At 40.8% G+C, this 14,728-nt stretch overlaps 1 protein-coding gene across 3 annotated transcripts in view; it reads right to left on the reverse strand.

Moving 5' to 3' along the window:
* Window positions 1-14,728, reverse strand: part of hacl1 (2-hydroxyacyl-CoA lyase 1) — a 108,595-nt gene that overhangs the window by 72,361 nt on the left and 21,506 nt on the right. For all 3 annotated transcript variants that reach the window (XR_012100007.1, XM_073054408.1, XM_073054407.1), the window contains exon 9: window positions 8,912-9,047. Coding sequence is in view for 2 of the 3 variants with exons in the window: in XM_073054408.1 (XP_072910509.1) it covers window positions 8,912-9,047 (136 nt within the window). In the remaining variant the exon portion in view is untranslated. The remainder of the gene's footprint in view (window positions 1-8,911; window positions 9,048-14,728) is intronic.

Below are 14,728 nucleotides of genomic sequence, written 5' to 3' on the forward strand. Positions count from 1 at the left end.
AACTGCAGTTCTGCAGTTTCATGTTGGGCTCAGGACAGGTCCTCAAAATTACGACACCTAGTAAAGTTGCTCGTTTGAGGATTAGTTCACGGACCTTTGGTTTCCTTCTTCTGAAGTCGGTAATCAGCTTTTTGGTCTTACTAACAGCGAGTAAAGGGTTGTTGCAATCTCCTGCAGCTTTTTCCAATCCTGTACAGAGAACCCTCCATACCAGATGGTGATGCAACCAGTTAGAATGCTGGTACATTTGTGGAAATTTGATAGCGTCTTCAGTGACATACCAAATCTCCTCAAACACCTAATCAAATATGGCCACTGCCATGCCTTCTTCGTAATTGCATCAATATGCTGGGCCAGGAAAGATTTTCAAAGATGCTGCCACCCAGGTATTTGAAACTGCTCCTTCTTTCCATTGTGGACCCCTCAGTAAGTCGTGGGTGTGTGATTCCACGACTTCCCCTACACAATCAATTCCTTGGTCTTGCTGACACTGAGTGCAAGAGTGTTGTTACAACACCACTCTACCAGCAGATCTATCTCCCTCCTATAAACTCATTACCATCTGCTAACAACAGTTTATCAATTGCAAATTGATGGATGGCGTAGTGTTACAAACTGTAACATTTTAGAAACAAACCATTACACCTAGAGTCTGGTTTTGATGTTTAAACCACTATCTTTATTAGTATCTACTTATAATATTGTAACTTAACAAGATAAACAAAAATTAACAGTGTTATGTGTATCAATATGTATAAATATAACTGCCAAACTATCGAGCCTGGGGGAACAAGGCTGAGAGTCTTGAGATGGTAAAGTAGGAAAGTTCAGTAATCCAAGGAATAAATAATGGGAGAGGGATATTTGTAATCCAAGGTATTATGTAGAGAGAAGGCAATTATGTTGAATTCCACAGGTTCCACGATGTTAATTAATAAATATGTGGTGGAAGGTCCTTCGTCGAGCCGTTCCAAATCCACGTACGAATTAGAAACATAGAAAATAGGTGCAGGAGTAGGCCATTCGGCCCTTTGAGCCTGCACCGCCATTCAGTATGATCATGGCTGATCATCCAACTCAGAACCCTGTACCTGCTTTCTCTCCATACCCCTGATCCCTTTAGCCACAAAGGCCATATCTAACTTCCTCTTAAATATAGCCAATGAACCGGCCAATGAATTACCATCAGAGATGGTATCAGGGATGTCAGGGATGTCGTCTTCAAGGGGTTACCACATAATATACCCAGGCAAGGGTTAACTTAGAGTGGTCCCACAGGACATTCCTAAATCCACTCCTATGGATTACACGAAGTGACAGCCACACATTCCATGTGCACTGGATCGATAATCAACCCACCCTCGTGGGTATGGCAGAGTTCCAAATCCCCAGCTTCGACAAGCTGGAGCTGCTACCTTTTCCAGGTTTGCTCCTCTCTCTCTCTTCTTCTGACTTCTGACCGTAACTGTCTGTGTTGTTGTTTGAAAGGTAAACAAGCTGCTAGTCAGTCAGTGAACACCATCATAGTCCTGCCTCACTGAAGTGCTCTTTTAAAGTGACAGTCCACAGTAAACAAAACCTGCCGGTTCGTAACAGTAGCCACAGAGTCAGGGCTGTAGAGAGAGCAAAGCAGGAGGCTAAGCATGCATCCTTAAGGTACACTGGTACTGACTGTCGGCGAGATGTAAAGAGAGATCTTGGGGTGCAAGTCTTGAGTCTTTGAAAAAGATATAAAGTAGGTTCACCAGCATGATTATCAGATTAAAGAGTATTAGCTATAGAGGTAGGACAAATTCGTATTTTCTTTATTGGAGTACCAGACACTGAGGGAAAATCTGATAGAAGTATATAAAATTATGAAAGAGGAAGACTGGGTAGGCAGTCTTTCTTCCAGGATGGAAATGTCAAACACTAGAGGGCATAGTTTTAAGTGGGAAGGAGAAAGTTTAAAGGATATTTGTGAGGCAATTTTGCTTTTTTAAAAATAGACAGTGTGCTCCTGACTGAAGCGTTGCAGGAGATCACGGAACATCAGGAGCAGCGGGTTAGCTGCCATGGGTTGTGTGTCCAGAGACCTGAACCTTTCTGGGGCTGACTCTTTGGGCGTAGACGTAACAGACTTTTAACATCGTAAATCAGCCAGTTGTTTCTATGTCTCCCCTCTCGCTGTGAAACCTCTTTTTCCCTTATTAGGGAGAGAGAGAGCCTGTGGTATGTTGAATTACCGGGTGAACAGGTAGTCTTTGGGGTACTGCAAATCTGGGTCTTTATTGATGCTTGCTGCATGCTTGAGTGCTCGGTGGAGGGCGTTGATGCTTTTTTGCTGGTGGGGGAGGGGGTGTCGTTACCTTGCCGCTGCTTGTACGTGGAAGGGGGGAGCTGGGGGGGAGCTTTGGGGTTCTCACGTTTAACTGTCCTTCATTCTTTGGGGTACTCCTCTGTTTTTGTGGATGTTTGTGAAGATAAAGAATTTCAGGATGTATATTGTATACATTTCTCTGACATTAAATGTACCTATTGAACCTATTGGTGCCTTTGTCACACCTTTTGGCAAGGTGGTAGAAGCCTTTAAACATATAAACAGTGGAACAATAGAGGGATACACACCAACTGCAGACAGATGGGATTAGTTTATATTTATATCATGGTCAGTGCAGACATTGTGGGCTCTCCTTGTGCTATATTGTTCTATGTTCCAAGTTCTTAAGATATGTCAACTCTGGCACTCAGATCCTTTTGGAATAAAGGACATTTGCCTTTTACTTTTATTTTATTTAAAGTTACATACTGTTCTGGTCCTTCGAGCCACACCACCCAGTAACCCAGCAATTTAACTTTGGCTTAAACACGGGACAATTTACAATGACCAACTAACCTCCCAACTGGTTTGTCTTTGGACTATGGGAAGACACAAGAACACCCGGAAGAAACTTAAGCATATATGGGAAGCAACGTACAAACTTGCTTTGGACACCAAAACTGAACTCCCAACACCCTGAGCTGCAATAGTACTGTACTAACTGCTATGCTACGATGATGTACCTAATTGCTTACTCTACCATCATGTTAACATGCAACTATTCATAGACATAACAAGGTTTCGATTTAGACCTTTCAGTTTGTGAATATTTTAAATGTTCAAAGGTTCATTTATTATCGAAGTATGTATCCACATACAGTTCTGAGATTCTTCTTCTCCAGATAGCCACAAAGAAAAAGCTTGAAAGTCATCCAAAGAGAAACATCAAACCCACCCCCTGCACAACAAACAACATCAATGCCCCAGACTCCCTTCCCCACATAAAAGTACAAATAGAATGCAACAACCCATCCCCACACACAAAAATACTAACAGAACGCAATAAGAACAACAACTCCCATACCCCCACCCCCCTGCACAACAAAATAGAAAGGAACGGGCGAAAAACACAGAATATAGAAACCATAAGTCTGAAAAAAGTCCACAATCTATAAACGCAAAACTCCAATCCATAATGCAAAACCACAGTAACATCCTCCTTCACCACCCAAGGGAGAGACACCACATTTTCTCAGAGCACCAGAGTGTCCCACAGCGAGACACACAGTGATAGGCCACCCACAGACCCCCTCGTGGCAGCAGCAAGAACAGTCGGTGCTGAACTCTTGATCGTCTTCCACATTCTCCTCGATGTCTCAATCTTCCTCAACACTTTAATCGGTGATTAATGGACACTTTCATCTGTGAAATGGAATTGAACATCGGCTTGCACTCCGTCTTGAAGTTTCTTCACCTCAAGGGCATCAGAGTTAAGTAACAATCTGCATTTCTATTTTGATAAGTAGTTTGCTTCTCATTTTTCACATTTCCCATTCTATTATGCTTCTATATCCATTCCAAAACTCTTTAAATCTTCCATGCCCTATGCTGTCACCTAGCTTTGAATCATCAGCAATCTTGGATATATTATCTTTGTTACCCTCGTTCAATTATCAATATCAATTAAGCACATCTGGGAGTCCAGCACAGATCCTTGCAGCATCTTGCGTTCACAATCTCTCATTGATTATACTTCAAAAATGACTCATTCATTCATTCTCAATCTGTATCAATACTAAAAATCCAAATTTGTTTCTCCCTTGTGTTTATGTCACTTATTGAAAGCCCGCTGAAACTCCAAAATCTGCTAAATTACAACAGTTTTACAACGGACTAAGCCACATTCAAGAACTCAACTGTGGATCTGAGTAAATACACCATGGTTGTCACAGACTTTATTAAAACAGTTGTAGACAACTGTGTACCTACAAAGTCATCAAAGCTTTCCCTAACCAGAAGCCCTGGATGAACGACGAGATCTGCAAGAACCAAGTCATTGTAACTTTGGTGACCAGCAAAGTTAAAAAAGGTCCAGGTACAATCCCCAGGAAGTCATCTCACGGGCAAAGTGGCAATTCCAGACTAAACTTGAATCAACAAAGAATTCCCAACAGTTGTGGGAAGGCTTGAATGCTATCAGCTCTTACAAAGTAAAATCAAGCAACATAGGCAACAACAGACCTTTGTTTCCAGTTGAGATCAATGCCGTCTATGTTTGTTTTGACCGTCAAAACATGGAAGAACCATCAAGAACTCCCACATCTCTTGCTGATCCTGTGATTTTAGGATCTGAGGCCAACATGTGAGCAGCCTTCAGGAGGGTGAGCGCACGAAAGGCATCCAGCCATGAAGGGGTACCTGGTCTAGTACTAAAGACCTGTACTGATCGACTGAGATCTTTAACCTCTCACTTCGGCAGTCTGAAGTACCCACCTGCTTCAAGCAGGTGTAACTTATACCAGTGCCTAAGAGGAACATGGTAACCTGCCTCAATGACTATCGTCCAGTAGCACTTACATCCACAGTGAGAATTGTTTTAAGAAACTGGAGATGAAACATATCAACTCCTGCCTGAGAAGTGACTTGGATCCTCTCCAATTTGTCTACCAGCACAACAGGTTCACAGCCGATGCCATCTCATTGTCTCTTCATTCAACTCTGGAACATCTGGACAGTGAGGATGCATACATCAGGATGTTATTTATCGACTACAGCTCAGCATTCAATACCATTATCCCCTCAAAACTAATCAATAAGCTTCAAGACCTTGGCCTCAATACCTCCTTTTACAATAGGATTCTTGGTCTCCTCACTTGCAGACCCCAGTCAGTTCGGATTGGCAACAACATCTCCTTCACAATCTCCATTACCACAGGTGCACCACAAGGCTGTATGCTTAGCTCACTTTATACATAACTGTGTGGCCAAGCACAGGTCCAATGCCATATTCAAGTTTGCTGATGACGTCATTGTTGTAGGCCAAATCAAAGGTAGTGACAAATCAATGTATAGAAGGGAGATTGAAAATCTGGCCGAGTGGTGCCATAACAACAACCTCTTACTCAATGTCAGCAAGACCAAGAAGCTGATTATTGGCTTCAGGAAGAGAAAACCAAGGGTCTGTAAACCTCTCCTCATCAGAGGATCACACATGAAGAGGGTCAGCAATTTTAAATTCTTCGGTGTCATTATTTTGGAGGACCTGACCTGGGCCAGGCAAGTAAGTGCACGACAGTCTCTCTACTTCCTTAAGAGTTTAGGAAGGTTTGGCATCGCATATAAAACTTTACAAACTTCAAAGCCTAATATGGAAACACTAATGCCCTTAAATGAAAAATCCTACAAAAAGTAGTGGATACAGCGCAGTCCATTGTGGGTAAGACCCTCACCACTGAGCACATTTACACAAAGTGAAAATGCCATCATGAAGTTGCCATCATGAATGTGGTAGAGGGGCCTCAGGACTCACCACACCAAGTTCAGGAACAGTTATTACCCCTCAACCATTAGGTTCTTGAACGAAAGGGGATAACTTCACTCAACTTCACTTGCCCATCTCTGAAAAGTTCCCACAACCTATGGACTCACTTTCAAGGACTCGTCATCTCATGTTCTTGATATTTATTGTTTGTTTATTTATTAGCATTATTAATTCTTTATGGACAGTTTGTCCTTTGCACACTGATTGAACACCCAAGTTGGTGTGATATTTATATTCTATTATGGTTATTATTCCATTATGGATTTATTGAGTATGTCCACAAGAAAAAGAATCTCAAGAGTTGTATATGTTGACATATATGTACTTCGATAATAAATTTACTTCGAACTTTGCCTACATTACTTCCCTTTCATGTCCCAATGCCATTATTTTCATGTCCCAATGCCAAAATATTAAGAAAATTTTAATATTTCCTTAATAAACAGTTCTATCTTATCATGTTTACTGGTCTATAGTTTCTCATTTTTCCCCTCTCTCTTTCCTTAAACAGCATTGTAACATTTGCAACTTGCATCCACTATCTTCATATCTACTTCAGTTTTTCCTATCCTACCCTTAAATTATGCTTTCCCTTTTCAATTAGTGTCTTTGTATTCTGAAATCTCCCAGTCCTCATGATTACTGCTTTTTGTGGCAACATTGCAGTGAGTACAACTGTTTTCCTACTGAGGTTTGTTTTTGCCTTAAATGGGATATATATTACCTATAAACTATATACAAAATGTTAACTATTAGCTGTGGCTTGTTTACTCTCTCACATTTTAATGTAATTTCACAACCTATCACAGGCAGCTCAAATGTTTGTCTTTGTGGTTTTCTTCATTCAGACTTAAGGGACTGGTTTCAAAAAGGACTCAATTCACTTTCAATTTTTACATAAGATTCTATCAAATTATTAATTACTTTCTCCTTAAGGCCCCTTAACTACCAGTTCATCAAATAATCTGCTCTCATTACATAATACCAGATCTAACATATCTTGTTCCTTCATGCACAAAGTAAAAAGGTTTTAAATTTTGTACCTTTATGTTTTATGTTTAAAAAATGTGGGAAGATATAATTGGATCAGATGAACTGCTATAGCCCTGATTTCACATAGTTAATCAAGAACTGTGACCTTCTGCTCTAAATGAATATTAGGGAACATAAGCAAATTTAAAGAAAGTAAAAGCAAATGCTTAAGAGATGGCATCACCTTGTCCTAGCATAGCTATCTGCTCACATATATCAACGTGAAAGTTTGTATAGATGATGATATGGTTTATCTCTAATTCCCAGTTAATATTCATGCATACAATTTTCAAAACACCTCCCTGACTGCTTAAGCTGCCCACCTAAAAAAGTTTTTTGGTATGTTGGAAGACACTGCCTCATACAATACTCTGGTATATCAGAATACAAGTTACACTTTACTAAGAGGTAACAATTAACATTATTCTAAACAGCATCATAACACCACACCTTCCTTCATCAATGTCAACACAAGGTTCTAATGTTCTAATTTAAAATGGAATATGAAATAAAGCAGACAAAATACTAAAATTAGGAACATAGTAACTTTAATATTCAAAATTTAAACTGCCTAAGCTCACTCCTTGAGCAATTGGAAACAAGTGCGATTTTCTTCCAAAATAATTAAGCAATTTCAAGCTTTCACTTCAAATTCTCTCGTGTTTATTTATCTCATTATTCAGAACATCATTATTTGCAGCAAATGACACAAGAAAACTGCACTTAAACCAGTTTATAATTAAAATTGTTGAACAATTGTGTGTCTGTTTACTATTAGACATCCCCATCCATTTCAGTTCGGCTCTTTGAAGTAAAACGTGTAACTGATGTGCAAGTACGTAAATAGTTTTAAGTTAACTTTACTGGAGTGGAAGTTGTTTATATAGGTTCTTGTCAAATTTTAAATTACAGTGGGTGAAAAGGAGCAGCTTTGAAGTAATTCCCAGCATGGTGTAATATGGGATGAACTCACAAAATTGTAAATTCAGTTCACTCAAAAATCATTATATTAGCCTTAACCATAGTGCACATGCCTTCAATATGTAGCAGAGATTAAAAAAGATGGTGATGGTAAAAGTTAAAGGGTTTGGAGTGGATGGTTTAAGAAAGAAAGATGCAGAAAATTAATTGGACGCTATTTCCAGTCAACAACAAAGCAACAGCATTTCCTACCAACCTTGCTACAAGTTCTCTCTACAAATCCTGTGATCATTATTTCCACTTCTCTGATAGTTAGCATTGCCATGTACCAGTTCAGCTGGGCCTCTAGCATCCAGCAGTTGTGATGCAATCAAGTTGGCTGAGCAGCTAATCATACTAAAGCATTCTCAAAGGCATGAAACTAATGGAAATTTTTAACTAAAACTGGAAAATGTTGGCAGTCAGGTAACATTTTGAGGTGGTGGGAACTTACAGGGCAGAAGGGCAGCCAGTGCCCTCTTGAAGGGGAAATCTGAAGAACTTACAAACCTTGATTTTATCCTTGACATTAGCACCCTTGACTCTGGGCCACAGGAAAATATCTGATGCATTCACACTACCTAGTGAAGTTGACTGAAAAAAAAACCTTCAGTAATTGCTTAAGTATTTCTGTTCAAGTTTCAAACCATGATAGAGTCAAATTCACAGACTTGACAAAGGAGAGCATGAGACTGACATTCTTGCCGTGGGCAGATGGGAAAAGGCAAGTGCATGAATTGTGACGATGATAACAAACATGTAGCAGATCAGTTAAAGGTAATACAATTTGGCAGCCACAAACATGTCAGCAATAGCAAAATGATGGCAAATTCAGTGCATAAAGTATACAATTTAGATTAGTCCAGAAATGGAAATTTGACTTAAGTGTAAATTTAAGGTTGTTTAGTGCAGGGGTTCCCAACCTGGGGTCTACAGACCCCTTGCTTAACAGTATTGATCCACGGCATAAAAAAAGTTAGGAACTCCCGGCTTAGAGATCGCTCAACTTTCAGAATGTGTTGAAACCTTGAGTTGCTCTTTAAATTTGGAAAAATATCAGCTTTGCTTCAGACACTAACCTGGATCTGGCTGCAGAGACACAGTTTACATGGTCGTCAGGTATCACACCTTTCCCCATTGGAGTAGGCAGAAATGGCAATCCACAGACATCTACAAGCTTCCTAATGTATTCCTCAGCACGAGAATAGGCTGCACCTTTAAGAAAATGAAGGAATATGTCTTCCAATTCATGTGTGCACCCATGAACAAATGCTTCCAATATAACTATGATAAGAAAAAACAATAGTTTAGAAATTCTTCTGAGCTCTTTAAGGGTATATTAGCTCAATGGTGCAAATTTTTTCTTAAGGACACAAAGCTGCAAAAATAGCACAAACCATTGTGCATAATAGATTGTCTAGTTCGAGCATTAAAAAACACCTTTTCCCTCCATGCCATACAGACCCCAGGACGAGGTGAGATGGGATTGCCCTGCACGGGAGTTTCAAATCATTGGTCACAGTGGATCAAAACTAGGAGGGGCAGGTTACACACAGTGGGGAGAGCAGCTGGGAAAATGGGGAGGGCTCAACCTCACAGCTGGTGAGGCCAGGACCAGGGTCGGGTGTGTGGTAGATATAACCTAGGGAAATGACCGGTGAATATTAGGCTCATAATTGTGAGGTAGGGTGCCAGAGTTGTAATTTGGGATGAGGGCGTAAAAGGATTGGTGAGGATTTGGGGAGATTGAAGGAGAAACGTTGCAAGGGACCCATTCAGTTTGAGTCCATTCTCTGTGCTAGATTTCACTTCCTGGGACCAGTTACGATCTCAATTAAGTAACACAGAAGCCACCAACGTGTGTGCTGTGAAAGCCTCTTTGTACACAAGTGGCCTGCACCATTCACAGCTACAGTGCACAGAATAACATTCACAGAAATGTTGCTAAACACCACAGCGCAAGTCTAGAAGTCCCATATATTTGCACATCAGATCCATGGAGAAGCCAGAAGGAACATTGCAGATGTTTCAACTACAATTTTAATTACCTGGTGTTGAGATCTTTCTATGTTATTTAATTGTTGCAAAATTCAAGGGATGAATATTAAACCTAAATTAAGTGGTAGGTGGTCCCTCATATTACTGTTTATTCTAGAAACAGTAATTTATGTTTTTCCTGAGATGAATACATAACATCCCAGAAATTCCTCTGTACATTAGACTACGTACAGCATGTCAAACGAATCTAGAGAGGAATTTCCAGCTCATCTAGAACAGGAAGTCAGGCAAACAATCAACCAATTCAGAGATTCTAAAACAGAAACCTAACAGGTCAAGCAGCATCTGCAAAGGGAAAAGGAATAAATCAATATGCTGGGTTGAGATTTACAAGGATATTGTTTTACCATTGCCACAGAGAAGCCAAATTCAAATTGAAAGAACATCTCGTTTTGGGTATTTTCCAAATCAATGGCACAAATATTGAGTTTTCCAATTTCAGCAGCCCCCACCTCTGGTACAATCTTACAGTACAAACACTCACCTGCTCACCTAGTTACCTTATCCTTTAATTGATCCCTCCCATTCCCTTCCCCCAGCTGGTTCCATCTGCTCATCATCCCCTCCCCAGCTGGGCCCCATATATCATTTACCAGCATTTCATCTACCCACCCCGCATCTAGTTCCATTCACCCATTAGCCCTTCCCCAAATGGTTCCATCGATCATCAACAATCCTCCATCCCACCTGCTGCATGCTGATATATACAACCGGTTCTTTCTTGCTCCCCCCAGTCTTGACGTAGGGTATCAATCCAAAATGTCAATGCCACTTGCTGAGTTCCTCCAGCACTTTTTGTCTGTGGGTTAATACCATGTCCCTCCACGATGCTGCTTGAACCACTGAGTTCTTTCAGCTTTCTGCTTTTCATTCTAGATTCCAGTTTTGTCTTCAATTCGGAAATACTGAAGGGTGAGAGGGACTGCAGTGGAGCTGGGTGTTCCAGCCCACACTGGAACTTGAAGTGAGATTTTAAAAAAGCCATTTTAGGTGATACTCTGGCTGACTTCCAATTTTAGAAAATAATTATCAATTCTATATTTAAGATGTCTGTACTTTGATCCACACACTTCTCCTCTTTGGAGCCACAGTTTTAGTTATGTTGCTTTTTCCAAGTCACAGAGTTATACAGCATGGAAAAGGCCCTTCGGCCCAATTCATCCATGCCAACCAAGGTGACTAGTCCCATTTGTCAGAATATGGCCCACATCACTCACAGCTTTCCCTATTCAGGCACTTATCCAAATATTGTAATTGTACCCAACTCTACAGCTTTATCAAGCAGCTCGTTCCATACACCCAGCACCCTCTATCTGGGAAAAGCTTGCCCTTCAGTTTCTCTTTAAATCTTTTCTCTCAAACCTACACTTTAGTTTTAGACTACTCCCCCCCCCCACCTTTGAAAAAAGGCTATGACCACCCAACTTATCTATGCTCTGCATGATTCTATTGTTACGAAAGTGCCACAACTCTGAGGGGCCGAAGGGTACAAAGTAGCCCCCTCCTTTTTGAGAATCGCAAGATCGCTATTAATTCAGGTCTGGGGACCCAGGAAATGAGAGAGAATCCTCAAGGGTTTGGAATGTAGTCCTGCCCTCAGCGAGACAAAGCCACGGATACCGGCCATTGTCTCTTGGAGATGGAATTGTGTATTGAGTACTGTACTATTCACTGAAGCCCTCAGGGAATGACCAGAGTGGGCTGGTTGAGGGATTGCATCATCCCAACCTGATTGACATCTGAGACCCCGTGAGTAAGGATAAAAGAGGGTCTGGGGAACAACCCCTTTCGACGCACCAGGAGAAATGCTAGAAATCCCGTGACAGCGTTTAATAGTGACAGCCGGTGGGGCCCGCGTGCGTCCTTTCCCGTTGCCTGGGATTGGCGGGACTGACCACAGAAGAACGGCTTAACTAAAAGGAAAAGGACACCAATGACATTTCGAAGGATCGACATCATAAAAAAGGAAAATCTGGCAAGTTCCAAAATCTCCCTCTCTTGACTCCAACCAAAGGCTGCAGCCTGAATGAACTAAAGTGACTTTTATATTTCCATCGGACAATACATTATCCCCTAGACAACGATAGAGCTATTTCTTATTGATTATAATTATACCCGCGCTTTTAGATTTAGTATTGACGACGTATATTATCTGTATGTTTGCATTGATATTATTTTTGTGTATTTTTATCAATAAATACTGTTAAAAATAGTACCATCAGACTTCAACGGACCTCTCTATCTTTGCTGGTAAGTGACCCAGTTACGGGGTACGTAACACTATAAACCTCTATAATTCACCAATCAACCTAATCAGTCCCTCCTTAAAACACAAAAACACTAATCCTGGCAACATTCGTATCAGTATCTCTGCACCCTCTCTAACTTAACCACAGCCTTCCTATAGAACGGTGAGCAAAACTATACACAATACATCAGGTATAGTGTTACTAAAGTCTGACAGAATAGTTACAAAATCCCCAACCAACGAAGGCAAGCATGCACACATCTTATTCACCACCATCTACTTTTATCAACTATTTCAGGGAGTTACGTACTTGCACCCCTAGCTCTCACTGCTGTATAAAACATCCCAAGGCCATGTCATAGAACCCTTCGGCCCATCTGGACCTTGCTGAACTGTTATTCCAACTAGTCCCATCAAACCACATCTGCACCACAGCCCTCAATCCATGCACTCATCCAAACTTCTCACAAATGTTGCAATTGAACACACATCCAAAACTTCCGCTGGCAGCTTATTCCATACATGCACCACCCTCTGACTGAACCCTCTCAGGTTCCCCTTAAATATTTCACCTTTTACCTTTAACCTATGACTTCTAGGTCTAGTCTCCCTATCTCAGAATTCTACCTCTCGTAATTCTGTACACTGTACCTCTATAAAATCTCCTCTCATTCTCCTACATTCCAGAAAAAAATATCCTAGCCTAGTTAACTTCTCCCTATAATTCAGGTCCTCAAGTCCTTGTAAATTTTTTCTGGACTCTTTCAATCATATTGATAACTTTCCTGCAGGTAGATTACCAGAACTGCACACAATACTCCAAATTTGGCCTTACCAACATCTTATAAAACTTCCATATAACATCCCATCTCCTACACCCAATACTTTGATTTATGAAGGCCAATGTGCCACAAGCTATTTTTATGAACCTATCTACCTGTGAAGCTACTTTCGAAGAATTATGGATCTGTATTCCCAGATCCCTTATGTTCTACCACATGCTTCAATCCCCTACCATACAATATGTATGTAGCAACTATGCCCCAAACTGACTCCTGTTCGTCTAACTGGCGGTGACCCCACCAACACTGTAATTTCACTGGTGTGGATACTGTGTGATGCTCCGCGGTACAAACCCACAACATAAAATATCAGACAGTACACAATATGCAAGTAAATGATAACACTTTATAATTATTTCTTGGTGATGGGTTAGTAGAAACAAATAAAGGCACCAAATCAGTAAAGTTATCAGTTTTGTGCACAAGAAAGTTTACTGCGTTGGAGCTCACACCTCCGGACCCTCCACAACGACCTCCGAGCCTCTGACAACCTCCGAACCACCAAATCCCAGTATCCGCTGTCCTGGGACTCTGTCCACTCCCACACGTCCATCCTCTTCGCCCGCCTCCCTGACCCAGCGCGCGAAAACCCAGGTTCCCAGACATAAGAAAGATAGATAGATAGATAGATAGATAGATAGATAGATACTTTATTCATCCCCATGGGGAAATTCAACATTTTTTTCCAATGTCCCATACACTTGTTGTAGCAAAAACTCATTACATACAATACTTAACTCAGTAATAATATGATATGCATCTAAATCACTAACTCAAAAAGCATTAATAATAGCTTTAAAAAAAAAGTTCTTAAGTCCTGGCAGTTGAATTGTAATGGCATTGGGGAGTATTGACACTTCTCCCATTGGACAGTAAACCCATTATCAGTATAACAACCAAAACAAGCTGCTGCCGAGAACAACAGAGACCCCATGTTAATTTACATTACAGGGAAGCCATTTTATTAACCTTAGCAGTTAACATGGGACAAAAGCCACTACTACATGTATGTCCTTCTCTGGTTTGATCCTCACACTTGTCCATATTAATTGTCCTAATTCTGCTCCTATGTCTCATGGTCTTAATAAGACAGGGGAATGATGATGAGAGGGAAATAGATCAGCCATGATGAAGTGGTACAGCAAACTTGATGGGCTGAATGGCCCAGTTCTGCTCCTACATCTTATGGTCTTACAAACTCCTTCTGCCATTTTTAGCCTATTTTTCCAGCTGCTCCAGACCCCAACACAAGCTTTGACAGCCTTCCTCGGTGTCCACTATGCAAGTTTACTGATCCAGTTTACCATATTACCATCTAGATAGTTGATATAGTTGACAAACAACAATAGATCCAGCATCAATCCCTGCAGCACACCACAAGTCACAGGTCTCCAGTCAGAAAGGCAGCCATCTACTACTACTCTTTGGCTTCTCCTTCAAGCCAATGTCTAATCCAATTTACTAGCTCAACTTGAATGCCGTGCGACTGAATTTTATTGACCAGCCTCCCATGTGGGACTTTGTCAAAGTCTGTCATTTACTATTCTCCAGTTTAATTTCCCAAAACGTTTCATTTCACACTTGTCTGACTTAAATTCCATCTATCATTCCTTTTCACAATGTCCCCATTGATCTGGATCCTACTGTAACCTCAGACAACCTTTTTCAATGTTCACCACACGTCCAATATGAGTGAAATCTGAAAATCTACTAATCATGCCATATGCGATATCATCCCAACTGTTCGT

Source organism: Hemitrygon akajei, chromosome 8 (genome assembly GCF_048418815.1).
Source record: "Hemitrygon akajei chromosome 8, sHemAka1.3, whole genome shotgun sequence".
Classification (NCBI taxonomy): Eukaryota; Metazoa; Chordata; class Chondrichthyes; order Myliobatiformes; family Dasyatidae; genus Hemitrygon; species Hemitrygon akajei.